Here is a 26,272-nt window from a genome sequence, read left to right as displayed (position 1 = left end):
ATGGTAGTCAGTGCACTCCCACAGCCAACCTCCCACGGCCCCTCCCCCTGGCCGGCCGGCCCCCCAACCGGCTGGCCAACCTCCTGGGGTCCCTTCCTCTGGCTGGCCCCCCAATAAGCCTCAATTGCTGGCCAGGCTGAGGGACCCCCACTGGTGCACAAATTCGTGCACCGGGCGTCTAGTATTGTAATAACTATGTATGGTGTCAGGTGGGTGTAAGACTTATGAGGGGGTCACTTTGTAAATTATATAAATATCTACCCACTGTGCTGTACACCTGAAACTAATATAATATTGAATGTCAACTAATTGAAAAAATTTTTTAAAATTTTAAGAATCAATCCAATATCAAAATTCTCACTGTATTTTTATAAAACATGACATGCTGGTTGTGACATTCAGCTGCAAAAATGATTGGGCAAGAATACCAGAGTTTTTAAAAGTAATTATGAAGCAAATCGGTAGATAACAGTGATGCTAGCATCTTTACCCTAATAGATCTTAAAACATAGCAGAGCCAAATGATGATTTTCAAAGCCACACAACCAGCAAGCAGATAAGCCAGGATTCAGGCTCAGAACTGATTTAAAAGCCCAAGCAAGTCCCTAGCCATTTTGGTTCAGTGGATAGAGCATTGGCCCATGAACTGAAAGGTCCTGGGTTCGATTCCGGTCAAGGGCACATACTTCAGTTGCAGGCTCCATCCTCGGCCCCTGGTCGGGGCACGTGTGGGAGGCAACCAAGCAATGTGTGTCTCTCACATTGTTGTTTCTCTCTCTTGCTCTGTCTCTCCCCCTCCCGCTCTCCCTAAAAATCAATGGAAAAATATCCTTGGGTGAGAATTAACAACAACAACAAAAGCCCAAGCAAAATCTGACCTATTCTGCCATCTGATCTCTCAGAGCTGAGATAATGCCGCTGGAGACTGTGCCTTAATAACGGTGTGCTCACACAGAGGCTGGGACTTAACTGTTCTCGGTTAGAACTTTCATGAAGCCTTTGTGATGGCAAACCTGGGCTGTTGCCACGGCAACCACAGGGCCTGGACTAGGGGCTCCCAGCATGCCCTGAAGCCCAGCTGGCCCCTCACTCCCACTGCATTTCCCACCTGCTCAGGTCCCTGTGGCATCTTCATCACTTAGGCACTAGCTACCATCCACCTATTCTTCTCCCGGGCCCTTACCTTCATTTCCTCACCTCCATCTCCTCACCCTTTTGCCTCTAGGTAACTCTCCTGGGCCCCAGGCTCTTCTCACCCCTCCCTCCCTGTTCCTACACTTCCTCCTCCCATCTCTGCCTGCTCCAGCCTCCACTCCCCTCACCCTCTTTCTCTAGTCTCCCCCTCTGGCCTTGGCCTTCCTCTCTTAGTCTTCTCTTTAGTCCTCTCCTCACACCCCTCTCCCTTCACATCTGCACTGCCCGCCTTCTCCATTCTGCTTTCTCTTTGCTCCCTCCTTTTCTCCCCACTGGTGTGTTCTTCTCACTGCTGTCTCCTCCCTTCTCCACTCCCTCACACCATCATTCCTGTCGCTCTCGCCCCTCACCCCCTCCTCCCTCTCTGCTCCCCTACTGCCTGTCTCTGCTTCCTTCCCACCAGGTGAACTGGGTCAGCTGAATCCAGGGACAACAATGGCACTTGAGGGGGGAAAGGGACCCGTGGCTCCTCAGGAGCAGAATCCCAGCCCAACACCTAAAACGGAGCCAAGCAAGGGTGAAAGAAAGATGTCGAAGAAGAAGCAAAAGAAGATCGACCTAGAGGAACTGAAGAAGGAACTGGTCATGGTGAGAAAACCCAGAATGGGTGCTGACCAAATGGCTTCTGAAAATTTTCCCAACCCTCAGCCTTTTAGCATCTTACCCACAGGCCCCAGCCAGCCCTCTTCCCCCAAGGGTTTCTCCCCCTCCCCTGGAAATGACCAGGCGTCACCACCTCTCCCTCAATAACTCTGCTGTCTTCTCAGAACGATCACAAATTAACCTTGGAACAGCTGAGCGCCAAGTATTCCGTGGACCTGACAAAGGTGGGTGAAGGCACTCCCCTGGGGAGGCGACTGGGACAAAACCCATCTCCAACGCTCTTACCCTTAACCTCCACGCAGACAGGTTTCACAGGCCACACCCTTGGCAAAGGATGATAATGGTAACATCCCCCGAAGAGCTCGGCATCCCATGAGGGGGTGAAAGCATGGTTTAGAGCAGCACTTCTCACACCTTTGTCCCTAGGACCCTTTTACACTCGATTATCAAAGAACCCAGAGAGCTTTGCTTCTGCGGGTCACATCATCTATAACTATCATGTTAGAAATTAAAGTGGAGAAATGTAAAACTATTTTCTAATTCATTTTTAAACGAGAGTAGGCCCATCGTATGTGTATGAGAATAAATAATAATTTTATGACAAACAACTGACTTTCTAAATTAAAACTTAGTGGCATTTTACGTTTTTGCCAGCCCCTTTGATGTCTAGCTTTTTAATAGAAGACAGCTAGGTTCTCTTATATTTTCAGTATTCAATCTGTCGCAATATCATAGAGCCTTTGGGAAATTCCACTGTACACTCGAGAGAATGAGACTGAAAAAGACAACCAAGAATTTGGGATTATTATGAAAAGTGTATGTACATGTGGACCCCCATGAAAGAGTCTTGGCACCCCGTGGGTCCCCAGACCACACTGAGAACCACTGGTTTGACAGTAAAATCATATATTACTGCTGTTACTATTGCTACCGCTGCTGCTCCGATCGCCACGATTACAACGACCACAGGTAGAAACCTTGAATACAAGCCCTCACAATGTAGGCTCCTCTTAGGTCTGGAACTTCTTTTCTTCAGGGAGAGACTTCATCTGGGAACCAAGGAGGAGCATAGATGGCTTGTCTTGTATATTTGTCTTGAAAACGGTCTATTTTTCAGTGGGAGGTTGGGGAGCAGCTGATGGGGATGAGAGTTTGTTTTACAATCCTCTGGTAGGTTCCGCCATTATTTCCTTCCCGAGGAAAAAGTATGCAAGCTTACAAAAGGCTAACGTGAGAATCTATGCATTCAAGTATGTCACTGTTTTGTTTTGTTTTTCCCCCTATTTCTTAGCCAGAGAGGCAAAGTGGGAACAGTCCATATGTTATCAACACTCCATATTGTATCCCATTATTACATGAGCCTTGTGCATTATTGCTATATTATAAAGTATCCCCACTAAAGTTAGAGCTCCATATGCATAGGGACCATTTGTACTCACTTTGGTATCTTACCAGAGTACTAGGCTCAAGATGGGTATTCAAAAAGTTTGTGAATCACTTATACAACTTAACAAAAGTAAGATAAACAATCCAATCAAAAAATGGGCAACGGGCCTAAATAGATACTTTTCAAAAGAGGACATAAGGCCAAGAGACATATGAAAACCTGCTCAAAGTCACTAATCATCTGGGAGATGCAAATCAAAACAACAATGAGGTACCATCTCACACCTGTCAGAATGCCTATCATCAACCAATGACAAGTGCTGGCGAGGATGTGGAGAAAAAAGAACCCTCCTGCACTGCTGGTGGGAATGCAGACTGATGCAGCCACTGTGGAGAACAGTATGGAGTTTCCTCAAAAAACTGAAAATGGAACTCCCATTTGACCCAGTGATCCCACTTCTAGGAATATACCCCAAGAAACTAGAAACACCAATCAGAAAGGATATGTGCACCCCTATGTTCATAGCAGCACAATTTACAATAGCTAAGATATGGAAATAGCCTAAGTGCCCATCAGCAAATGAGTGGATTAAAAAACTGTGGTACATCTACACAATGGAATACTACGCTGCAGTAAAAAAAAAAAAAAAAGGAATTCTTACCATTTGCAACAGCATGGATGGAACTGGAGAGCATTATGCTAAGCGAAATAAGCCAGTCAGAGAAAGATAAATATCACATGATCTCACTCATTTATGGAATATAATGAACAACATAAACTGATGAACAAAAACAGATCCAGAGACAGAGAAGCATTGATCAGACCGTCAAACCTCAGAGGGAAGGTAGAGGAGGGTGAGGGTAAGGGAGAGAGATCAACCAAAGGACTTGTATGCATGCATATAACCCTAACCAATGGACACAGACACCAGAGGGTGAGGTCATTAGTGGTGGTGGGGGGAATGAGGGGATAAGGACACATATGCAATACCTTAATAAAGAAAAAAAGTTTGTGAATCAATCCATATCTCTCCTATAGCATAAGTTTTAAAATCCCACTTATCTCGGAAGAACTTACAGTCTGACCTTCAGAGAAACTTGTTGGCCTCTAGACCCATCCTGGGCCTATAATGGCAGATCGGAGTTATGAAGCAAGACTCCCCTTTGCTATAGCTGTTTTCCTTTTTTCTTTTTTTTTTTTTTCTTCTTCATGACTTTCTACCCATTCTTATTTATTCTTCACATAGGGCCTTAGCTCCAAAGAGGCACAGCAAATCCTGATTCGGAATGGACCCAATACACTTACCCCACCCCCCACCACTCCAGAATGGGTCAAATTCTGTAGACAGCTGTTTGGTGGCTTCTCCATCCTCCTGTGGACTGGTGCCATTCTCTGCTTCCTGGCCTATGGCATCCAGCTGTATTCTCGTGAGCAGGCTACCAAAGATAACGTGAGTCTGTTTACCTACTGCTGCCCAGCCCCGTCCCTGCTGATCTCCGACACACTTCTGCTCAGCAAGCCCAGCACTCCTGAAGCCCTCTGGCCCAAATCCCTGGTGCTCCCAGGACTTTCTAAAGGAGCCCTCCATGCCTCCTGGCTCCCCTGGTCTTTTCTCTGGAAAGCTACTGCTTCAGCTCACTGAGCTACATGGTCCCCTCTAGAAACTTGCTCTCTCTTGATGATCTTCCCAACTGATCATCATAGCCCTTTGCGGTCCCTTTCTCTTTCCCAGAACTTCAATCTCTTCATCTCTTTCCTCCCCATCTCCCTCACTCTCTGTCCCCCACCCCATAAATAGCCTTCTTTGAGAGGAGAATGTAGGCCTTCATGGACCTGGGATTTTGCTGGCCCCTTACCAGGTTTCCTCCACCAGGAGGCCAAGGGAGCCAGCCCTGTCTCAGACTCTTCTCAGCCCCTGTACTCTCCAACTGAGTCCTATGGGTTCTTGCACTTGGAGAAACGACTCTTCTCCTTGCAATTTTCTGAGGGTGAAGGGGACGAAAAGGATCTACTAATGCCCTGGCTGGTTTGGCTGGGTGGATAGAGCGTCGGCCTTCGGACTGAAGGGTCCCAGGTTCGATTCCGGTCAAGGGCACATGCCTGGGTTGCGGGCTCGACCCCCAGTGGGGGGCATGCAGGAGGCAGCCAATCAATGATTCTCTCCCATCATTGATGTTTCTGTCTCTCTCTCCATCTTCCTTCCTCTCAAATCAATAAAAATATATTAAAAAAAAAAAAAAGGATCTACTAATAAGCTCTTTCCTTCCCACCCCCAGCTGTACCTGGGCATTGTGTTAGCCGTTGTGGTCATCATCACTGGCTGCTTCTCCTACCTCCAGGAGGCCAAGAGTTCCAGGATCATGGAGTCTTTTAAGAACTTGGTGCCTCAGGTAGGACTGGTGTGAGAGGATCGAGTGAAAGGAGGTATAGAATGTGGCCAAATGCACAGTTATTAAGTCCCGGGAGGATGATGTCCTACCATGAGTGAGGCCAGTGATGAGAGAGACGCTTACTTCGATTTTCCTCTATCTGGCCTTCGAAGTAGCCTGAGAAAGGCACAGCATCACCTATGAAGTGGTCTGTTCTAGATGCATAATTTGACTCTAATGAGCATAATATGAAGCCCCAAATAAGAAAATTCTATTTTTTTTTTCAATAAAGGGGGGGTGCAAAGGAAGTTGGGAAGGCTAGATTCTTCAAATGTCAATGACCTTAAAGACAAAGTACAACTGTGGAAATGGTCCAGGTTAAAGGAGGGTAAAGAGACATGATAACTAAATGGGCTGCCTGGCCCTAGACTAACCCTGTGCTGAGGAGAAAGGATGCTGTAAAAGATAAATTGGGTCCATGGACAAAACTGGAACGCAAACAGATTAAAATATTGTGCCAGCGTGAAATCCACTGAAATTGATAACTGTATCATGGTTATGTGATATCCTAATACTTGGGAAATGAACACTGAACAATGTAGAATAAAAGATGATGATGTGTGTAACTTACCCTCAAATAGTTTAGGGGGAAAAGGATTCACATACACCCACCCATATGTAGAACAAAGAACAAACGACAAAGCAAATGGAATAAGATGTTAATAGGTGAATCTGGGTAAAGGTTATACTGGCATCTTGAGTATAATTTTTATTCTTGCAACTTTTCTAAAGGCTTAGATTATTTTCAGATAAAACGTGTTTTTTTAAGTACTTAGGAATATCTGACCATAGAAAGAGGTTCCTAGGCATAGGACTGGGAAGTTGGAAAGGAACAGGCTCCCAAATTTCCAACAGCATGATAGTGTTCTAGCACTATAGCCCAGGGTCATTCTCTCTCTTTGGTGTGAGCATAACGTAAGAATTTTGGGGAAATGTTTCAGTAGAATGAGCTAGGAGTTGGGAAACTATCAGTTAGCTTTTGCTACCTAACAAACCACTCCAAGACTCAGTGGCTCAAAACAACAAACGTATTATTTCTCACAGTTCTATGGCTTGGCTGTTCTGATCTGAGTTGGATTTAGCTGATGCTGGATGGTATAAGATGACCTTATTCACATGTTTGAGCTCTCGGCTGCAATTACCGGGGCCAGTTAGGCCCGTTCTCCTTATGATCTCTCTTCCTCCGGGAGGCTAGCTTGGGCTTGCTCAGTATGGCGGCAGAGTGATTCCCAGTGACATCAGGGCAAGCCCCAGGGTGCAAGCACTTTTAAGCCTACCCTTGCATTACAATTGCCAATGTCCAATGGGCCCAAGCAAACTATAGCCAAGCCCAAGTGTAGGTAGAGATAGACCCCATCTCTTAGTGGGAGAAGCATCAAAGTCACATTGCAAGGAGCCCTGCAAACAGCAATGGTAAGAATTTGCAATCTACCAAGAGCCCTTCAAGAATTATATTCTTGTACACCTGAAAATTATATGATACTATTAATCAATGTTACCCCAATACAGTTATTTTTTCTTTGTAAAAAATTTTTTTAAAAATATGTTTTATTGATTTTTTTACAGAGAGGAAGGGAGAGGGATAGAGAGTCAGAAACATCGATGAGAGAAACATCGATGAGCTGCCTCCTGCACAGTTCCCACTGGGTATGTGCCAGCAACCAAGGTTCATGCCCTTGACCGGAATCGAACCTGGGACCCCTGAGTCCGCAGGCCGAAGCTCTATCCACTGAGCCAAACCGGTCAGGGCTGTAAAAAAATTTTTATTGATTAATTTGAGAAAGAAACAGACAGAGAGAGGAAGAGAGAGGAGACAGACATCGATTTGTTGCTCCCCTTGTTTATTTGTTCATTGGTTGGTTCTTGTATGGGTCACAACCCTGGCACATTGGGACAACACTCTAGCCAACTGAGCTACCTGGTCAGGCCCAATGTTACACCAATACATTTAGTAATAGAGATTTAAAGGTGACGTGATGAGTGACAGTATGAGAAAGGGGAGCCAGAAGGAAGGAGACCAGGAGCAGAAGGCTGTAGGCCAGGAGCAGGATTGCGGGAGCAGAAAGCTTTCCTACCCTGTACTATCTTCCCACAGCAAGCTCTAGTCATTCGAGATGGAGAGAAGATGCAGATCAATGTAGAAAATGTGGTGGTGGGAGACCTGGTAGAAGTGAAGGGTGGAGACCGAATCCCCGCTGACATCCGGCTCATCTCTGCACATGGTTGTAAGGTGAGGGGATGTGGTAAGCTGGGGGAGGGAGAGCCAAGCATGGCCTTGAGGCACTGCGGTGACCTGGGATCAGTGAGAGAAAGTACAGTCTTATTATTCAGAACCTTGAGAAGTTACAAAGTGCAGACTTGAGGTCAGAGACAAGAAGGTGCTGATGTGTAAATCTGTTTCTCTCTGCACATCAGTAATGATGAGTTGGTGGCAGATATAGCTGTGTCATCTTTATAAATAATTTTTTTTTCCTCATGCTCACCTTATGACTCCTTCCCATCTCAGGTGGACAACTCATCCTTGACAGGAGAGTCAAATCCCCAAACCCGCTCCCCTGATTTCACCCATGAGAACCCTCTGGAGACCAGAAACATGTGCTTCTTCTCCACCAACTGTGTGGAAGGTGAATATTGCATGATAAATACCCTACATTCAAAAGCAGAGATTGAAAGAATTCAGGAAGTCTCTATCTTCTAAAGGTAGCAGGGTAGGTAACAGCTGGCAAGTAGTCTAGGCTCTCCATTATTCATGAGCTGTGTGACCTTTGGTAAAAGGTCAAAGCCATCACATTCACATTTGTACAATGATGATACTAAAAGTTGCTACCCTGTAGATGTTTATGTGGATTAAAGGAATAATACATAAAATGCTTAGTACAAAGCCTAACACATTGTAAGTGGCCTATTATTATTCTGGATAGTGAATGGACTATGCTCTATGAACTGGAAATAGCACAGAAGGGAGGAAAATAATTCAGCCTTGCTAAGTCATTCTTCTCCTGAGGTAAACCCTATCTCCTTACTATTCCGAAAGAGGATATGGGCATTGGAAATTTGAGTTCCCAGAGGTGCCATTCACACTTCAGCTCCTAGTATCTCTGGCCAAAGTGGTAACAATGGACTCAATACCATGATGTCAACTTCATCTTTTCCCCTTAAGGAGGTCTGCATGACTCTCTGGACACACTTTAAAGTCATTATTCATACTTAAGAATGAGTGTTTGGTTATCTAAGAAATAGCTGTTTTATAAATTGAATGCTTAGTATGTGTCAAGTGCTACAGATAACTCTGATTCTCAGAACACTATATAATAGACATTATCCCTATTTTACACATGAAAGACTAAGGTTTAAAGAAAGTAAATGCAGTACCCAAGAGCACAACTCAACAGAAAAGAGAGGGTCAATGATTCTAAAGCAAGTTTGTCTCCAAAGCCCATGCTCTTTCCACAGACCCTCCTGGGGAATAAAGCTTGCTAATGACCTATCTGGTAATAAAATTAGTTTATTCGGAATTACCTCATAAGCTAAAGTAACATTAAGACCAAAAAAATCCAACTAGAAAGTAAAATATAGATCAAAATAAAATTTTAAAAAATTTGATTATCAACCAAAGGACTTGTGTGCATGCAAATGAGCCTAACCAGTGGTTAAGGACAACGGGGGGGGGGGGGGGGGGGGGGCATGCGTGGGGAGGGGTGTGGGATGGGAATGGGGGGATGAGGACAAATATGTGATACTTTAATCAATAAAGAAATTAATTTTTTTAAAAAAAAGAAAAAAAAATTTGAACACAAAGATACAAGTTAGCTAGCTTTCCCCACAAATTTTAGGAAGAAATTTCATCAAATTTCTCCTTCCAAAGTAAATTTTTCATCAGCAAAGTATATGCATCAGATAAGAGGGAAAGGGGCCGAAACCGGTTTGGCTCAGTGGATAGAGCGTTGGCCTGCGGACTGGGGGGTCCCAGGTTCGATTCTGGTCAAGGGCATGTACCTTGGTTGCGGGCACATCCCCCGTAGGCCCGCATTTGTACAATGATGATACTAAAAGTCGCTACCCTGTAGATGTTTATGTGGATTAAAGGAATAATACATAAAATGCTTAGTACAAAGCCTAACACATTGTAAGTGGCCTATTATTATTCTGGATAGTGAATGGACTATGCTCTATGAACTGGAAATAGCACAGAAGGGAGGAAAATAATTCAGGAGGCAGCTGATCGATGTTTCTCTCTCATCGATGTTTCTAACTCTCTATCCCTCTCCCTTCCTCTCTCTGTAAAAAAATCAATAAAATATATTTTTTTAAAAATAGAGGGAAAGGGGTGGTGGCATTCCACCTGAGAAACAAGAATCTGGCTAGAATGGAGGAGCTTTAGGAGGAGACCAGAGGGATCCAAGAGGTGGCCAAGAGGGTGGAGCTAGGCTGAAGGAGCTCTTGACTGTTCAATTGAGGGGTTTCTGTGCAAACTGCTCACTAGTAGCATAACTTTAACCTTGATCCCAGAACTTTGCCTCTCTGCTTTCATCTCTGTGGACTCTGACAGGGCTGCCTATGCAGACATCTCTCTTTGGGTTCTCACGCATCTTCATGGGGGGCCCACGCTCTATCTCTGGCATTATATAAAGGCTATAATGGGATATAGGAGGCTTGGCCTTGTTTACCTTCCCCAGGGTTGCCATCAACCCACCCTGTCTCTAGACACATTGAGATTAGTTATGAAACCCCTTCTCGCCAAGCATGGGGAAACCATAGCACAAGGAACGAAAATGAAGAACTAGACTAAACTCTGAACTAGCCTATAGATATAGGTGAAATAGATATAGGTGACACCATACTCTGTTCCCCCCAACAATATAAACCCTTTGAGCACCTCTCAATTATTTTAGTGTTTTCCTTTCACAAAGCTCAACCAGTCTGAAACTCATGTGGAGAGTACCTCAGACTGGGAACTTTCCAGAACCTCCACCTAACACTGACCTGACCCGTCTGCTGTCTGAACAGGACCCTGTTCTGAGACTCATCCAGCTGATGGTGACTTTGGAAATACATGTTAGATGCTGTGGGAGCTGCCGGATTAGAGCTGCCCCTACTAATTACACGTGTGACTTTATGTCTGCCCTGCTGGAGACCCCGAATTCATCTAAATGAAGAAAAGAATTAAACTAATATTTGAGTGCCTACTATGTACTCAACCCTCTTCTAGGCTCCTTTAAAAACATTTATTCCTCACAGCTTTGTAGGTGTTTCCTTCCCATTTTAAAGACGAGGAAAACTGCATCTCACAGCATTGAAGTAACTTGCCCCAGGGCACACAGCTGGAACATTAGCAAGTCGAACTTTCAGCCCTGAGTCTTTCTGATTCTAAAACAAGTACTATTTCTATAATATGTTGCTTTTCTGGGCAGTTCTGGCTGTGACTTTAACGGTAGGAATTTCAGCCATTGTGGTAAAGCAGGAAGAATTGTTTTGAGTAAAGAATCTTGCCAGGCCCCTCACTTGAAGCCATGCAGGCGAGTGGTCTGCAGCAGGTGTGTGCGAAGCCCAACATGACATCCCAGCTCCCCTTCTGATTCCCGCAGTGCTGGCGGAGGGAAGAGCACAGAAGCCTAGCTGTGATGGCCTATCCTCACCAGCAGGGGTCAGACTGGCTCCAGCCAGCAAAGCAGGGAGGGGGCTCAGGTCAGAGCAGGGTTCCTCCCCTCAACACTATTGACATTTGGGCAGAATAATTCACTGTATGGGGAGAAGAGACCTGTCCTGGGATAGCAGGATGGTTAGCAGCGTCCGTGCCCTCTACTCACGAGATGCCAGTAGCAACACCCTCCCACCCAGTTGTGACATTGTCTCTAGACATTGTCGAATGTCTTCTAAGGGACAAATGGCCCCCAATTGAGAACCAATGGAGGATAAGAAAATACTAGAACAAAGATAGGACTCTAGCCCTAACCAGTTTGGCTCAGTGGATAGAGCATTGGCCTGCAGACTCAGGGTCCCAGGTTCAATTCCGGTCAAGGGCATGTACCTTGGTTGCGGGCACATCATTAGTAGGGCGTGTGCAAGAGGCAGCTGATTGATGTTTCTCTCTCATCGATGTTTCTAATTCTCCTTCTCCCTTCCTCTCTGTAAAAAATCAATAAAATATATACTTTTTAAAAAGATAGGACTCTAGCCGATAAGTAACCTCTATTTCTGGGGATCTGGAAACTTTCAGTTACTGAGGGCACAATAAGAAACATATAAACAATAGAAGACATTTAAATTAAGTGAAATGCAGACCTTCTTGACAGTGAAGACAATTAGGCGGCAATAAAGTTGGGTATCTCTGGAGAACTGTGAAATCTCTTCAGAGATTTTTTTTTTTTTTTTTTTAGATTAGGAGACCCTTATTTGTAGAAGCTAAATATGAGGAGAATAGAACATGATGACCTCTCAGAGGTCCTTGAGTTTCCACCTTGTGTTTGACCACTGACAGATTTCGTATTAACCAAATCCAATATCCTTCCCAATTGAGACTCCCCCTTTCTCCACAGGAACAGCCCGGGGCATCGTGGTTTCTACAGGAGACTCCACAATGATGGGCCGCATCGCCACCCTGACCTCAAGCCTGGGAGTTGGCAAGACTCCCATTGCTATAGAGATTGAACACTTCATTCATATGATCACCTCCCTGGCCATCTTCCTGGGTGTCATTTTCTTCGCGCTCTCCATTATCTTGGGCTATGGCTGGCTGGAGGCTGTCATTTTCCTCATTGGCATCATTGTGGCTAATGTCCCTGAGGGGCTGCTGGCCACTGTCACTGTGAGTAGCCAGGGTAGGGGGTGGCCTCAGGGCAGACAAACCACTAGTATCTCTTTCACTGTCCAACCTCTCAAGTACAGTGCACCCCTGATGTATATACAGATGTCAAATCATTTAGCTTCCAAATTACTTTTATTTGCCCCAGCCACGTTTTCTGGTGCCTTCTTTTCTTCTCAAGGAGAAAGGAAGTGAGTTGCATTGCAGAGAACATTGGATTATACATCTCGGGGAGTGAATTCCAGTCCTGGCTGGTGAACTTGTCCGAATCACTCACTTCCAGGCCTCAATTTATTCCTCAGTTTATAAAGGGAGATTAATTTAGAATCATGGAATCTTATTGGAAAGGATTCCAAAGCCCATATAAATTCAACTTTCCGGTCAATGCTGACTATCTTGCACAAAGTCCATGGGAAACGATGAGCTTTTCTAGTCCTGGGAAGCCCACCCCTTTCTAGTCTCTGTTCATCTCATTGTTGGGCTGCTCTACTTTGATTGCATTGTGTTGAACAGAAAAATAATTCTCAGTTTTCCAGCTGAAGAAATACAAAATAGGTCAATTCTCTCTCTCCTACAAACCACCCTTTAGATTTTTGACAGTAACCATTATGTTTCCTCAAAGTCTCCAGGTAGGAAGTGAAATAATAATCCTGTTTCCCTTAGCCATATGACATGGTCTTTGGGCCCCTTGTCTTGCTGATCACTTGTTTAGGGTATGCTTTAGCTTAACTAAAATAAAAATGAGTATACTACTCGGGGACTAGCACAAAAACATTGGGACTAGTGATATTACGTAAATAAAACATAATCCCATAATTAGAATTCTGCACTTACATAACCACATCCTAAGAATTCACTAGCTTTTAAAACAACCTTGTCGTGCACCTGGCTTTTATTGAATATACTAGAGGCCCAGTGCACAAAATTCGTGCACGGGGTGTGTGTGTGGGGGGGTGTCCCTCAGCCCAGCCTACACCCTCTCCAATCTGGGACCCCTCGAGGGATGTCCGACTGCCAATTTAGGCCCGATCTACCGGGATCGGGCCTAAACGGGCAGTCGGACATCCCTCTCACAATCTAGGACTGCTGGCTCCCAACTGCTCACCTGCCTGCCTTCCTGATTGCCCCTAACCGCTTCTGCCTGCCAGCCTGTTCACCCCCTAACCACTCCCCTGCCAGCCTGATTGATGCCTAACTGCTCCCCTGCAAGCCTGTTTGCCCCTAACTGCCCTCCCCTGCAGGCCTGGTCCCCCGCAACTGCCCTTCCTTGCAGGCCCAGTCGCCCCCCAACTTCCCTCCTCTGCTGGCCTGGTCACCCCTAAGTGCCCTCTCCTGCAGGCTTGATCGCCCCAACTGCCCTCCCTTGCAGGCCTGGTCCCTCCCAACTGCCCTCCCCTGCTGGCCATCTTGTGGTGGCCATCTTGTGTCCACATGGGGGCAGCCATCTTTGACCACATGGGGGCATCCATCTTGTGGGTTGGAGTGATGGTCAATTTGCATATTACTATTTTATTAGATAGGATGATATATGATCAACATAATTTAAGGTCAACAAAAATCTTATTTGGCCCTGGCCATGTTGCTCAGTGTCAGCCCATGCCCCAAAGGGTCTTGGGTTCCATTCCCAATCAAAGGCACATACCTGGTTGCAGGGTCGATCCCAACCCTGTGTTGGGGCACATGTGGGAGTCAACCAATCAATGTTTCTTTCTCTCTTTCTTTCTGGTTCTCTCTCTCCGACTCCTACCCTCCTTACCACTCGCTCTAAAAATCAATGGAAAAAATACCATCAGGTGAAGATTAACAATAAACTTTTTATTTTTAGTGCTGCAATATTTCTTCTCACTTTCATCATTCTTTCCATTGTTTTTTAAAATAAATTGGTACACCCCACACACACACACACACACACTCCATACATAGCATCTTATTCCACCATAAAAGATTAGCTAATGCGGGCCTTAGAAAGATTGAACTTGAGAAAGAGGTGTGGTCTGAACTTGAATGAAAAAGAGGCTGCTGGATAGAAAAGATGAAAGGATCGTAGGGGAGTGGAATATATCAAGGAAGATCAGATCATCATTCTCTATAATGCCTGGTAAAGGAATACACTCTGGTTTTAAAACTCTGCCTTCAAGCACAAACCAAAATCACTTGCCTAATTTCCTTTCCTGTAGCCATAGATGGAAGGTGTTTTTGTTTGTTTGTTTGTTTTTTAACTAGATAAAACATAAGGGAAATTAGTACAAAAAATTAAAATAGCAAAAGAACAAAAACAAATCAGATTTCCAAAACACGATGTGGTGTGAGTAGCCGATATCTTCTCTCCACTTGTTCTCTTGACTTTTCTCGGCCTTAGGTGTGCCTGACGCTGACAGCCCAGCGCATGGCGAAGAAGAACTGCCTGGTGAAGAACCTGGAGGCGGTGGAGACGCTGGGCTCCACCTCCACCATCTGCTCTGACAAGACGGGCACCCTCACCCAGAACCGCATGACCGTCGCCCACTTATGGTTCGATAAGACCACCTATGAGGCCGACACGAGTGAAGAACGGCTCGGTGACTAGTGGCATCGGTGGGCCAAGAGTGAAAGGATTTGGGGGAGTGTGATGAGTGAGCTGAGGGGGAATGGTGAGTTCAGACAAAGAAAAGACAGCGGGAAGGCGAGCGAGAGAAGGAAGGAGTGGAGCCAAGTGTCTCTGTGAAGTTGTGGGGTACAGACAGGCTGGAAATAACGCCCTGCTTTAAACCCCCGCGCCCTTGCTCACAGTCTGTTCTTTCTCCCCAGCGCATACATTTGACAAGAGCTCTGATACCTGGCCTATCCTGGCCCGAATCGCTGGCCTCTGCAACCGGGCTGACTTTAAGGCTAATCAGGAGAACATTCCCATAGCTAAGGTGTCAGGCCCAAGGGGGTGGAGGGTACCTTAGTGTCCAGGGTATAACCCACCCTCTCCCCACCAAACGATCTCTTTCCTGGCTCTCAGGGATTTCCCCGGGCCCCTCTCCTTTTCCTGGGGCTTACATACAAAACCCCCTTCTGGCAGCGGACAACAGCAGGGGACGCTTCTGAGTCGGCCCTCCTCAAGTTCATCGAGCAGTCCTACAGCCCCGTGAAGGAGATGAGAGAGAAAAGCCCCAAGGTGGCAGAGATCCCCTTTAATTCGACCAACAAGTACCAGGTACACAGCCGACGAAGGCAGGAGAATGATTGGCGGGGGGGTGAGGAGGGGATCTTTTGGGAGAGCAGGAGTTTTGTCTCCCGCCTCACCTCTGAGCAGTGGGATAGAGAGGGCGCACACCCAGCATCCCAGCTAGGAAGAAGGCTCACCTCAAGGCAAAGTAACAAGCAGGTGAGGGGAGCAGCGGGTGATAAAAGGGAGAGGGGCTGAGTCCTAAGCAGAGTTGGAGACCCCATTACCTGTGGGAAGAGCGAGTCATCAAAGGCTCTCTTAAGGCTGGGCAGTGGGAGTCACGTGCCAGTCCCTGCAGCTGTCGGGAGGCATCTCCGTGACTGCCGCCGGGCCAGCCGGCAGAATAGGCTGGGTTTACCAGCCGCTCCCCAGAGGCGCCGGATTTCATCAGTCATCTTTTATTTCATTCCATGCCTGCAGTTCTAGCGGCTGCCATCGGGTAAGCGGGTAAGCGATCAGGGGTCTCCAGCGTGTTTGTGAGTTTCATTTCCCAGGAGCATTTTGTCCGCTATCCAGGGAGGAGTGGCCAGGGAGGAGAAGTGCCAGTGGGGGACACGGGTGGCATTAGCAACAAACTCCCTGGGAGGAAAGGGAAACCAGTATTTCTTTCCCACGTTGGAATCCTGGCACACCTTGAAGGGTGGAAGGCTGGGAGTGGTGGCTTTGCCGCGACGGGAACTCTACCAGCTAAGGTTGGAGTTCTGTGGGACAACTGTGATTTGCTCAGGAGAGGGGGGCTCTCGAAGTTCATGCACGACTGTAAAGGCAGACATTGAGGTGCGGTAAGAGCAGAAAGGAGACTCCCAAAGTCAGTGCTGTGTTTGTGTCTTAAAATGCACGTAATCGTCAATAGCCAAGATGTGAAAGCAACCCAAGTGCCCATTAATGGACGACTGGATAAAAACATTGGGGTTTAAAAAAATGTGGTGGTACATGTATATATATGGAAGTCTTACCACTTGTGACAGCATGGATGGACCTAGAGGGTATTATGCTAAGTGAAATAAGTCCGTCAGAGAAAAACAAATACCACATGATTTCACTTACATTTGGAATCTAACGAATAAAATAAACAAAATTGAAACAGACTGATGGTTACCCAAGGGGAGGGGATTTAGGGGGCTGAGTGAAAAAGGTGAAGGGTTAAGAAGTACATTGATAGTTACAAAGTACTCAAAGCATAGGGAATATAATCAATAATATTTTAATAACTGTGAATGGTGCCAGGTAGGTACTAGACTTATTGGGGAGAACACTGTGTTATAGGATTGCCCGCCGGCGTGGTTCAGTGGCTGAGCATCAACCTATGAACCAGGCGATCAAAGTTCGATTCCCAGTCAGGGCACGTGCCCAGGTTGTGGGCTCGATCCCCAGTGTGAGGCGTGCAGGAGGCAGCCGGTCAGTGATTCTCATCATTGATATTTCTACCTCTCTCTCCCTCTCCCCTCCTCTCTGAAATCAATAAAAACATAGTTTTTTAAAAAAGAGTATAGGATTGTCTAACCACTATGCTGTATACTTGAAACTAATACCAATAATATTTTTAAAATGATCAAACTAAGAGCAGAAATTCATGTATAAACATTTTTAAATCATAAGAAAATATTTTCTAAAAAAAACACACAAAACACATGGAATAGTGCTGGCGCCCACAGAACATATACTAAAATTGGAACAATACAGAGAAGATTAGCATGCCCCCCGATAACATGCACCTGATTGGCTGCAGATTTGTTCATCGTCCCATATTTTTATATTTGAAAGTTGCTTAAGAGGGTAGATCCTAAAGGTTTTCATCACAAAAAAATATTCATAAAAATATTCATAACCGAAAATAATAAAATAACAAAAGCTAGATAGATTTCTAAAAGCCCAATTACCGATGTTTTCACATTGAACACTGAACAAGTAAGAGTTAAAGAACTAGAGCCATCGTTTTTTTTTGTCTCAACTGGCTTTCAGTCGGTGTAATAAGATAGGTCTTTTAGGCTCAAACTGCAAACTTATTCCCACTTTTTTTCCTGACATTTAGTGGCCTCACTAACCAGACAGGAATTTTGTGCTAGACAGGCCTGATTAAAGCCTTTGACCGGAAAGAATTAGGTGCCTCTCCCTCTATATGATTCAGAATAAAAGCAAAACACAGCCACATTGGTTGGAATGTCCAACAAAATAGCAGCGCTTCCCAAAACGACTACATTCGTGCTGCTGTGTCTGAGCTACTGAGTATCAAACAGCAAGATCCTCCTCTGTGGTGGGCCGTGTGCTCAGCCGGCCGCCGGCACCCGCTCTGGCCGGCTCTGCAGGGGCCTGCTCCCCGGAGGCCCCGGGAAAGCCCTCTGGCTACGTTCACTCCCTGCACACCGCTGCCTTCACGAGCTTGCTTTTAGGGTGGTTAGAGGCTCCAGTTTGCAAGGTATTTCTTAGCCTGCGGTCCCTTTCCCTCCCTGAGATGGAAATGAAGGAAAAAAGGTTCTCTGTTCTCATATTTCCAGATTATTTTCCCCATATTTTCATCTGCAATTTCTATCAAGATGTGATTTTTCTGTGACCAAGTTAACCGCTAACGTAGGCCTTGCTGTCATCCCCAATAATCTCCAATAAATAGTCTACGCAGATGTATTCAGCACGCAGAAAGTTGAGCTTTTTAAACCTTCGCCGCTTCTGCTTAAGTAAGTCAAGGTGTTTCCTCTCAACTGCTCAAGCGTCTTCTCAGTATCACCGAACCGTTCTGTTTTTTTTTGAAAGTTGCAACGGACCGACTTTGAGCAGGTTGCACACACAGGCTTCCCCTTGCGTACCCCTTGGGCAGTGCGTCTGGCCTCTGCACCCGCTCATGTCCTGTCCACGTGCTAATTCCCCTACCAACAGGCCGTGTAGCAGGAATTTCCTGTGGATCCTCAGAGGAGCCCCACAGAGAGTTCCTTTTCACGGGTCAGAGGTGGAGGGAAAACGCAAAACCAAAGCTGACCTAATTTCTCTCTCCTCCTGTGTGGTGTTCCTCAGGTTTCCTTCATGGATATGCCCTTCTCTCCCCCCCCACTTGCCACCCTGACCCTGACCCTCACATTCGACACCCCCCACGGCCCACCCACACCATCCAGCCCCTCTCAGGGGACTTTCTCGTGATTTTAGGAGGGTGTGGAGAGGGGACTAGCATGAGTGACCTATTTTTGAATTGTGTTTCACAGTTTTTAAAGGGTTTTTTGTTTTTTTTTTTTTGCAAATATGAACTATCATACAACCTCAATGAAGTAGGCACTGCCAGTCCTTCTGCATTTCATCAGAAAACACTAAGGTTTTGAGAAGTCAAATGGGTTGACCTGCGGCCAGGAGGCAGCCCAGCCGGCTCAGGACACAGGTCGTTGGGCTCTGAGCTTTCTCTCGCACCCGCTCTCTGGTGCTTGCCAGCCCACACTTCTCTCCAGCCCTCCAGGCAGAGCGGAAGCAGGGAAAGTGAGGCAGCAGCCGAAACCGGTTTGGCTCGGTGGATAGAGCGACGGCCTGCGGACTGAAGGGTCCCAGGTTCGATTCCGGTCAAGGGCATGTACCTTGGTTGCGGGCACATCCCCGGTAGGGAGTGGGCAGGAGGCAGCTGATCGATGTTTCTAACTCTCTATCCCTCTCCCTTCCTCTCTGTAAAAAATCAATAAAAAAAATTTTAAAAAAAAAGAAGAAGAAGAAAGTGAGGCACCAGCTTCTGCCCTCAGCCTCCCGTGGGGCTGAGAAGACAGAGATTCGTGTGCAAACAATACCAGCTGGAGGTTCCCGGACAGGGGGCGGGTGGGCTGGCCCGGCCCTGTGTGGAGGAAAAAGGGCTGTGTTGTTCTGGCACAAAGGAAATGGAGGGCATAAAATTGGTTGCCTGTTTCACCCTCAAAAACCTTTCCCTTGCCCCACCCCTGCTCTCCTGTTCCACCCGTGCTTCCTCTCCTCTCCCTAGATGTCCATCCACCTTCGGGAGGACAGTTCCCAGGCCCACGTGCTGCTGATGAAGGGGGCGCCTGAGAGGATCTTGGAGTTTTGCTCCAGTTACCTCCTGTACGGGCAGGAGTACCCCCTGGACGGTGACATGAGAGAAGCCTTCCAAAGTGCCTACTTGGAGCTGGGAGGTCTGGGGGAGCGCGTGCTAGGTGAGGGGGCTGTGGGAGAAAACCCTTGCAAGAATGGCATCGAACTGATTCTGTTTCGCGGGGTGAAAAAAATCGAGGATGGTGGGGTGGGCGGGATGGGGACATACCCCGCTAACGACTATTGGTGCCTTCCGTCTCTCTCCAGGGTTCTGCTACCTGAACCTGCCTAACACTTTCTCCAAGGGATTCAAGTTCAATACGGATGAAATCAACTTCCCCATGGCTAACCTCTGCTTCGTGGGGCTCATCGCCATGATCGACCCTCCCCGCGCGGCCGTGCCCGACGCAGTGAGCAAGTGTCGCAGCGCAGGGATTAAGGTAAAGCTTGAGCACCCCGGAAGCCGCACCTGTCCCAGATCGGGGCAGCCGGAGAAAGCCCTGCATAGAGCTGGTTCTTAATAACACTGCTTTAATTGACTTCTGTCTCCTTCCACTTAGAATTTTTTCGTCTTAAGAGACTAAGAGTAAATGTCCTCTATTTTTTTTAATTTCTTTATTGATTAAGGTATTACATATATGTTCTCATCCCCCCATGACCCCCTACCCCCTACTCATGCCCTCACCCCCCTGTCGTCTGTGTCCATTTGGTTATGCTTATATATATGCATACAAGTCCTTTGGTTGATCTCTCCCCCTTACCCCCACCCTCCCCTACCTTCCCTCTGAGGTTTGACGGTCTGATGGATGCTTCTCTGTCTCTGGATCTGTTTTTGTTCATCAGTTTATGTTGTTCATTATATTCCACAAATGAGTGAGATCATGTGATATTTATCTTTCTCTGACTGGCTTATTTCACTTAGCATAATGCTCTCCAGTTCCATCCATGCTGTTGCAAATGGTAAGAATTCCTTCTTTTTTACAGCAGCGTAGTATCCCATTGTGTAGATGTACCACAGTTTTTTAATCCACTCATTTGCTGATGGGCACTTAGGCTGTTTCCAAATCTTAGCTATGGTGAATTGTGCCACTATGAACATGGGGGTTCATATATCCTTTCTGATTGGTGTTTCTAGCTTCTTGGGATATATTCCTAGAAGTGGGATTACTGGGTCAAATGGGAGTTCCATTTTTAGTTTTTTGAGGACACTCCATACTGTTCTCCACAGTGGCTGAACTAAATGTCCTCTATTGTTAGACTCCTGTCTTTCATGGAACATTAGAATCATCAAGAGAACTTTAAAAATATGATGCCCAGGTCACATCCCAGACCCATTATGTTAGAAACTCTCAGGGTGAGACCCAGGCATCTGCATTTTTATAAACTTGCCCAGAGAGTCCAATGTGCCGAGAGGTTTGAGAACCAGTGTCCTGGGTCAGTGCTTCTCCAACTCATGTGCGCGTGACATTGACACCTTCTCTGTTCCTACCTGATATGTGGATCCCAGACTTGGAAGAGGGCAGGTTATGGGGGGAGGGGGCGGGGGCACAATAAAGGTATTTAAGGAGAGCTAGCTGCTATCTGTTAGAGCTGGCTTATCTTAGACCTTTGACTGTTGCCAGTTTGGAGGCAGCCTGGGCCATGCTAAGTTCAATGATTGGCCATAGAGGAGTGAGAGCCAAGGAATGGATGAAGAAAATTATGTTGAGTGAATTCCCTAATTACTACCAGGTGTTTGGGGGTGATCGAGTTCTTTGCAGAGACAGCATCATTATAGCACATCTACACAGGCTAACCGGGTTGTCCTGATATTCCCCAATGGTTCTGTGCTGCCATAGCGTATTGTGGGAGCCACGTGGAGAAGGGCCTCATTTGCATTTCGGAGCGTTGACATGGGCTGCTAGGTGAGGAATAACACTCTGGATGTGCCTAAAAGTGATCTCATCGGGGAATTCGTGGATCTCTGCAGCAAGAAGTAACCATTGTGCCCACGGGTGGGGAGGCCCAAACAGGAGACAAAGGGGTGGTTTTAGCCAGGATGGCCTCACAGCCCGAGGCAGAATGAGCCGGGAAAGGCTGAGGAGACGTCCCAGGCTGGCCTAGAGCGGGCAGAGGCCTGTGCTTTCTGGGCCGCGGCTTGCTCTGCACACGGGCTCACAGGTCTTGTTGTCATTTCTTGCTTCTTCTGGACCCGACGCCGACAGGAATTTGGCAGCCTTGGTGGGGAACTTTGAATCCTCCCTTTCCTTACAGGGAAGGGAAAGGCTTGCCGTGACCGCACATAGTGGGAACATGGGGGGTTGTCTCACAGGGAAGAGCCTTTCAGGGTCCACTCTGTAATGGGGTCAATGCAGAAGTGATGGACAGCACTGGGCTGCTGGGAGAGGTCGGGTAGCATCTGCAGGGCAGCAACGCTTTTACAGGAAGTGACTATGGAACTGGTATTTCCCAGGTAGAGCCATGTGCCCGAGTCTTTGGAATAACTGTGATTTATAATACACACACACACACACACACACACACACACACACACACACACATATATATATATACTAGTGACCTGGTGCACGAAATTCGTGCACAGGGGGGTGGGGGAGGGTTGTCCCTCAGCCCGGCCTGCACCCTCTCCAATCTGGAACCCCTCAGGGGATAACCGACAGTTGGACATCCCTCTCACAATCCAGAACTGCTGGCTCCTAACAGCTCACCTGCCTGCCTGATTGCCCCTAACTTCTTCTGCCTGCCAGCCTGATTGTCCCTAACTGCTCCCCTGCTGGCTTGATTGCCCCTAACCACCTCTGCCTCAGCCCCACATCCAGGACCCAGGATTCCCTCCTCCAGCTGACCACAGGCACCCGGGATCCGGGCTTCCCTCCCTCTGGTCAGCTATAGGTGCCCAGGCTGGCTGCAGCCCCAGGGGATGGTGGGCAGGTGGCTTCACCTGGGCTGCAGCCACAATGCTGGCACCCGAGACTGCGGGGTGGGCGACTTCTCTGTCTTCCCTGGGATGCAGTGTGGGCGATTTCTCGGGCTGGCTGCGGCCTGGGATCACAGGGCAGGCGGCTTCTTCATCTCCCGGGCTGCAGCCAGCCTCAGGCGCTGAGGCCCAGTTTCTCTGTCTCCCCCAGGAGGTGGGGCAGGCGGACGTGAGGCTTCTGCTGCTGTCTGCAGCCTCGGATCAGGGGGCAGGCGGCTTCTTCATCTCCTAGGCTGCAGCCAGCCTCTGACCCCCACAGGCCCGGAGCAGCAGGGGGCGGGGCTACCGCCATGTTTTCAGGTTAATTTGCATACTCACTCTGATTGGCTGGTAGCATAGCAGAGTGATGGTAATTTGCATGTTTCTCTTTTATTATATATATATATAATCTATTTGCCACTACCTGAGGCTCTCAGGAGCATGGAGCGACTCTACCCATGTGGTGAGCCCGGCCTCCTCTATGAACTGCAGTAGAGCCCACAGCAACGCTGCCAACCCTGGAGCGCGCCTCTCAGATGCATGCAAGCGGGGGGGGGGGGGGGGGGGGCAGGGTACAAAGGAACAAGAGGGCAGCTTGCAGGGCTGCGTGGGGACATCAGAGGTACAGTCAGCCGGAAGAAGTTAGACATGAAATTCTTTTAATACTTGACAAATTCCAGAGACTGCCAGATGCCCTTTACCTCACAGGGAGCCATTCTCTGCAGAACTGCGCTTCCATTGTCTGAGCGCATCTCCACTCGCTGTGAAACTGCATCCCCAGGAACTCCCTCTGAGGGTGCCTGGCAGGGAGGTGGTACTGCCAGGAGCTGCCACAGAGCCGTCCATTTGAATGGTCAATCTGGGCTAGGGGCGAGGGACGTACCCGGACGATACCACGCCTGGCCTACAGGTCTCAGGTCACTGTTGATGAGCCACTGGGAAGCGCAGGGCACTGTGAGGCCAAAAGGCATCACTGAGGGCTCAGTCTGAACCACATCTGGAATCTTCTAATCTTCTGTGCAGTTCCCTCCCAGACCCTCACCTTATCCCTCCCCCACCGGCCAAGCCTGGTGAGGACCCAGTTCCCACAACGGAGCCGGGGTGCTGAAACCAGCGGTGTGGGTAACAGCTCATAGCGTGACCTTCCTCCGGCTCCGGCACCCCAGCGTAGCCACACTCCCTTCTTCAGCCAGCCTGGGGTGCCAGTGGGACGATGAGGGCTCAGAGGAAACCTGGAAGGCTGCTCTCCGTGCTCTGGAAGTAGACAGACGGGCTTTTCCAGGACCTTTGTTCGGGAAGCAGTTGGATAGATCAGTCACAGTCAGAGAGGGTCCCTCTTCCTCCCTCGGAGCCTGAAAAAACGGGTCCTTGGGAACTATGGGCATTGATGCCAGGAAGCAGCCCTTCCTTCATCCCTTGATTTGGTCATTGTTTGTTGCTGGGTTATTATGTGTTAGGCAGTATGCTAAGGCAGGAAATTCACAAGGCGGCATAGCTATGCCCCCCTCCCCCACCTCACAGAGCTCTCACCAGCCTGGGGGACGGGGCGGGGGGGGGGGGGGGCAGGCTATAAGCAATGGTCCCCCGGTAAACAGAGAATGCTAGCAAAGCATGGAGCATGGACACCTGACCTTTGGGAAGGAACGGGGCTTGGGCTGGTAACAGCTATGCAAAAAGGGCTGAAATTTGGGGGCACAGGGAGGCAGTGGGGAAAAGAGAGGAAGGAGTGAGGCTCAGAGTGCACCTGGGCCTTGATGGAATTTCGCTCGGCAGATGGATTATTCCAGAGGTTCCTTTATTACCATTTGATCTATGTGTAGGCGTTTCTGTCTTTGAGCTTAAAGAAGCAGAATAGCTTCTGAAGCAATTAAGTGAAATTCTGAATATAGCAATATACCCAAATCTCTGACTTATTCCTGGAAAACCTAGTACCCAAACTGTCTTACATTTTGTGACCTGATGATCCTGGCCCACCCACAAGGGCTGAAGCAAGAGTTCTTGGGAATGAGCTCCTGAAAGCAGCGGTCTGTGAGCTCTCAGAGAGAAAGGGGCGGGACCCAGGACCTCCCTGAAGATGATTCTCCTCCTCTGCGCTCCCTTCCCAACACAGGTGATTATGGTGACAGGGGATCATCCCATCACAGCCAAGGCCATTGCCAAGGGTGTGGGCATCATCTCAGAAGGTAACGAGACAGAAGAGGACATTGCTGCCCGGCTCAAGATCCCTGTCTCCGAGGTCAATAGCAGGTGAGATCCCTCAAGAACTCAGATCTGCCATGTTTTCCTCTATCATCAGCCTGCCCTCCCCCCACCCCCATCCCACTTACTGAAGTTCCTGAAGAATCCTGCAGCAGGTCGGATGTGCAGGGTTTACATAGTGCAAAGTAAAATGTAACAGGACAATGACCACGTGGGTTTCAGAAGACGTGGAACAAAGATGGAGACAGAGAAAGGGGAGGAATGGTTGGGAAATGGGGGCGGGGATGGCACGTGTCCATCTGGGAACAGTGAATGGCTGGGGACAAGTGAGGAGACTGGGCTGAAAGGAAAAACAAGGAGGTTATAGTAAAAGTTGGTTAAGGGGCAACTGATGAATTCTCAACACTCTGAACTGACCTTTGAAAATTCTTTTTGCACCCTGGCCGGTGTGCCTCAGTTGGTTGGAGCATCATCCCAAGCACTGAACGGTTGTGGGTTCGATTCCCAGTGGGGGCAAGTACGGGAACCAATCCATGTTTCTCTCAGACATAGATGTCTCTCTCTCTCTCTCTCTCTCTCTCTCTCTCTCTCTCTCTCCTTCCCTCTCTCTAAAATCAGTAATAAATAAATAATCACACAAACAAACCCATATCCTCCAGTGAGGATTAAAAACAAAACATAATTTAAAAATAAAATAAAATTCTTTTTGCTCAGGGATGCTAAAGCCATTGTGGTGCATGGCTCAAAACTAAAAGATCTGAACTCAGAACAGCTTGACAACATCCTCCAAAACCACTCGGAGATTGTGTTTGCTCGGACCTCCCCTCAGCAGAAGCTCATCATTGTAGAGGGATGTCAGAGGCTGGTAAGGAGGCAGCGGAGCGGGGAATCTGCAGAAATCACGTGGCAGAGCCCAGGCCTCCACCAAGCAGGGGAATGCGCGCTGGGCCAGAGGAGACTCCAGAGTATCCCATCTTGAACCTCAGAGATGGGCAGCAGTTTGTGGGCACCCTGAGAGGTTTTATTCCCACCCCCCTGAGAGTTTTAATATATTAGGAGGACCAGGAGAAGGAAGGGCTAAGAGGCCTACATCAAGCATGATGATATCAAGAAACAAGGGATGATGAAATCAACCTGATTTGGGGAGCTGGTCTTGAATCTGACAGTAATTGTTTCGCTCCCTCTGTGCTTCTCCCAGGGAGCCATCGTGGCGGTGACGGGCGACGGGGTGAATGACTCCCCGGCGCTGAAGAAGGCGGACATCGGCATAGCCATGGGCATCGCGGGCTCCGACGTCTCTAAGCAGGCAGCTGACATGATCCTGCTGGACGACAACTTTGCCTCCATCGTCACGGGCGTGGAGGAGGGTGAGGAAGCGGAGTTGGGACTTGACCTCAGAGGGGCTTGACCCTCAGACTCTTGTGGGAGTTGGTGTGCAAGTGCTCATTCCCATCGCCCATCATCCAACTTGGGGAATGATGGGCGATGGGAATGAGCA

The 26,272-nt window shown here is 47.8% G+C and overlaps 1 protein-coding gene and 1 pseudogene across 1 annotated transcript in view; both read left to right on the top strand.

The window, feature by feature from the left end:
• The first annotated feature begins 1,056 nt into the window (after nucleotides 1–1,056).
• ATP1A4 (ATPase Na+/K+ transporting subunit alpha 4) overlaps nucleotides 1,057–26,272 on the top strand; it is a 37,097-nt gene continuing 11,881 nt past the window's right edge. The window contains exons 1-16 of the mRNA XM_054711738.1: nucleotides 1,057–1,225; nucleotides 1,598–1,782; nucleotides 1,962–2,021; nucleotides 4,431–4,634; nucleotides 5,461–5,574; nucleotides 7,709–7,843; nucleotides 8,120–8,237; nucleotides 12,150–12,418; nucleotides 14,775–14,973; nucleotides 15,203–15,312; nucleotides 15,462–15,596; nucleotides 19,552–19,741; nucleotides 19,887–20,059; nucleotides 24,686–24,822; nucleotides 25,489–25,639; nucleotides 25,973–26,141. Of these exons, the coding sequence (XP_054567713.1) occupies nucleotides 1,630–1,782; nucleotides 1,962–2,021; nucleotides 4,431–4,634; nucleotides 5,461–5,574; nucleotides 7,709–7,843; nucleotides 8,120–8,237; nucleotides 12,150–12,418; nucleotides 14,775–14,973; nucleotides 15,203–15,312; nucleotides 15,462–15,596; nucleotides 19,552–19,741; nucleotides 19,887–20,059; nucleotides 24,686–24,822; nucleotides 25,489–25,639; nucleotides 25,973–26,141 (2,317 nt within the window). The 5' untranslated portion in view covers nucleotides 1,057–1,225; nucleotides 1,598–1,629. The remainder of the gene's footprint in view (nucleotides 1,226–1,597; nucleotides 1,783–1,961; nucleotides 2,022–4,430; nucleotides 4,635–5,460; nucleotides 5,575–7,708; nucleotides 7,844–8,119; nucleotides 8,238–12,149; nucleotides 12,419–14,774; nucleotides 14,974–15,202; nucleotides 15,313–15,461; nucleotides 15,597–19,551; nucleotides 19,742–19,886; nucleotides 20,060–24,685; nucleotides 24,823–25,488; nucleotides 25,640–25,972; nucleotides 26,142–26,272) is intronic.
• LOC114227333 (U6 spliceosomal RNA) lies at nucleotides 17,248–17,343 on the top strand (annotated as a pseudogene).

Source organism: Eptesicus fuscus, chromosome 22, assembly GCF_027574615.1.
Source record: "Eptesicus fuscus isolate TK198812 chromosome 22, DD_ASM_mEF_20220401, whole genome shotgun sequence".
Taxonomy (NCBI): Eukaryota; Metazoa; Chordata; class Mammalia; order Chiroptera; family Vespertilionidae; genus Eptesicus; species Eptesicus fuscus.
Note: the sequence above shows the minus strand (reverse complement) of the source record. Positions and strands in the feature narration are given on the sequence as shown.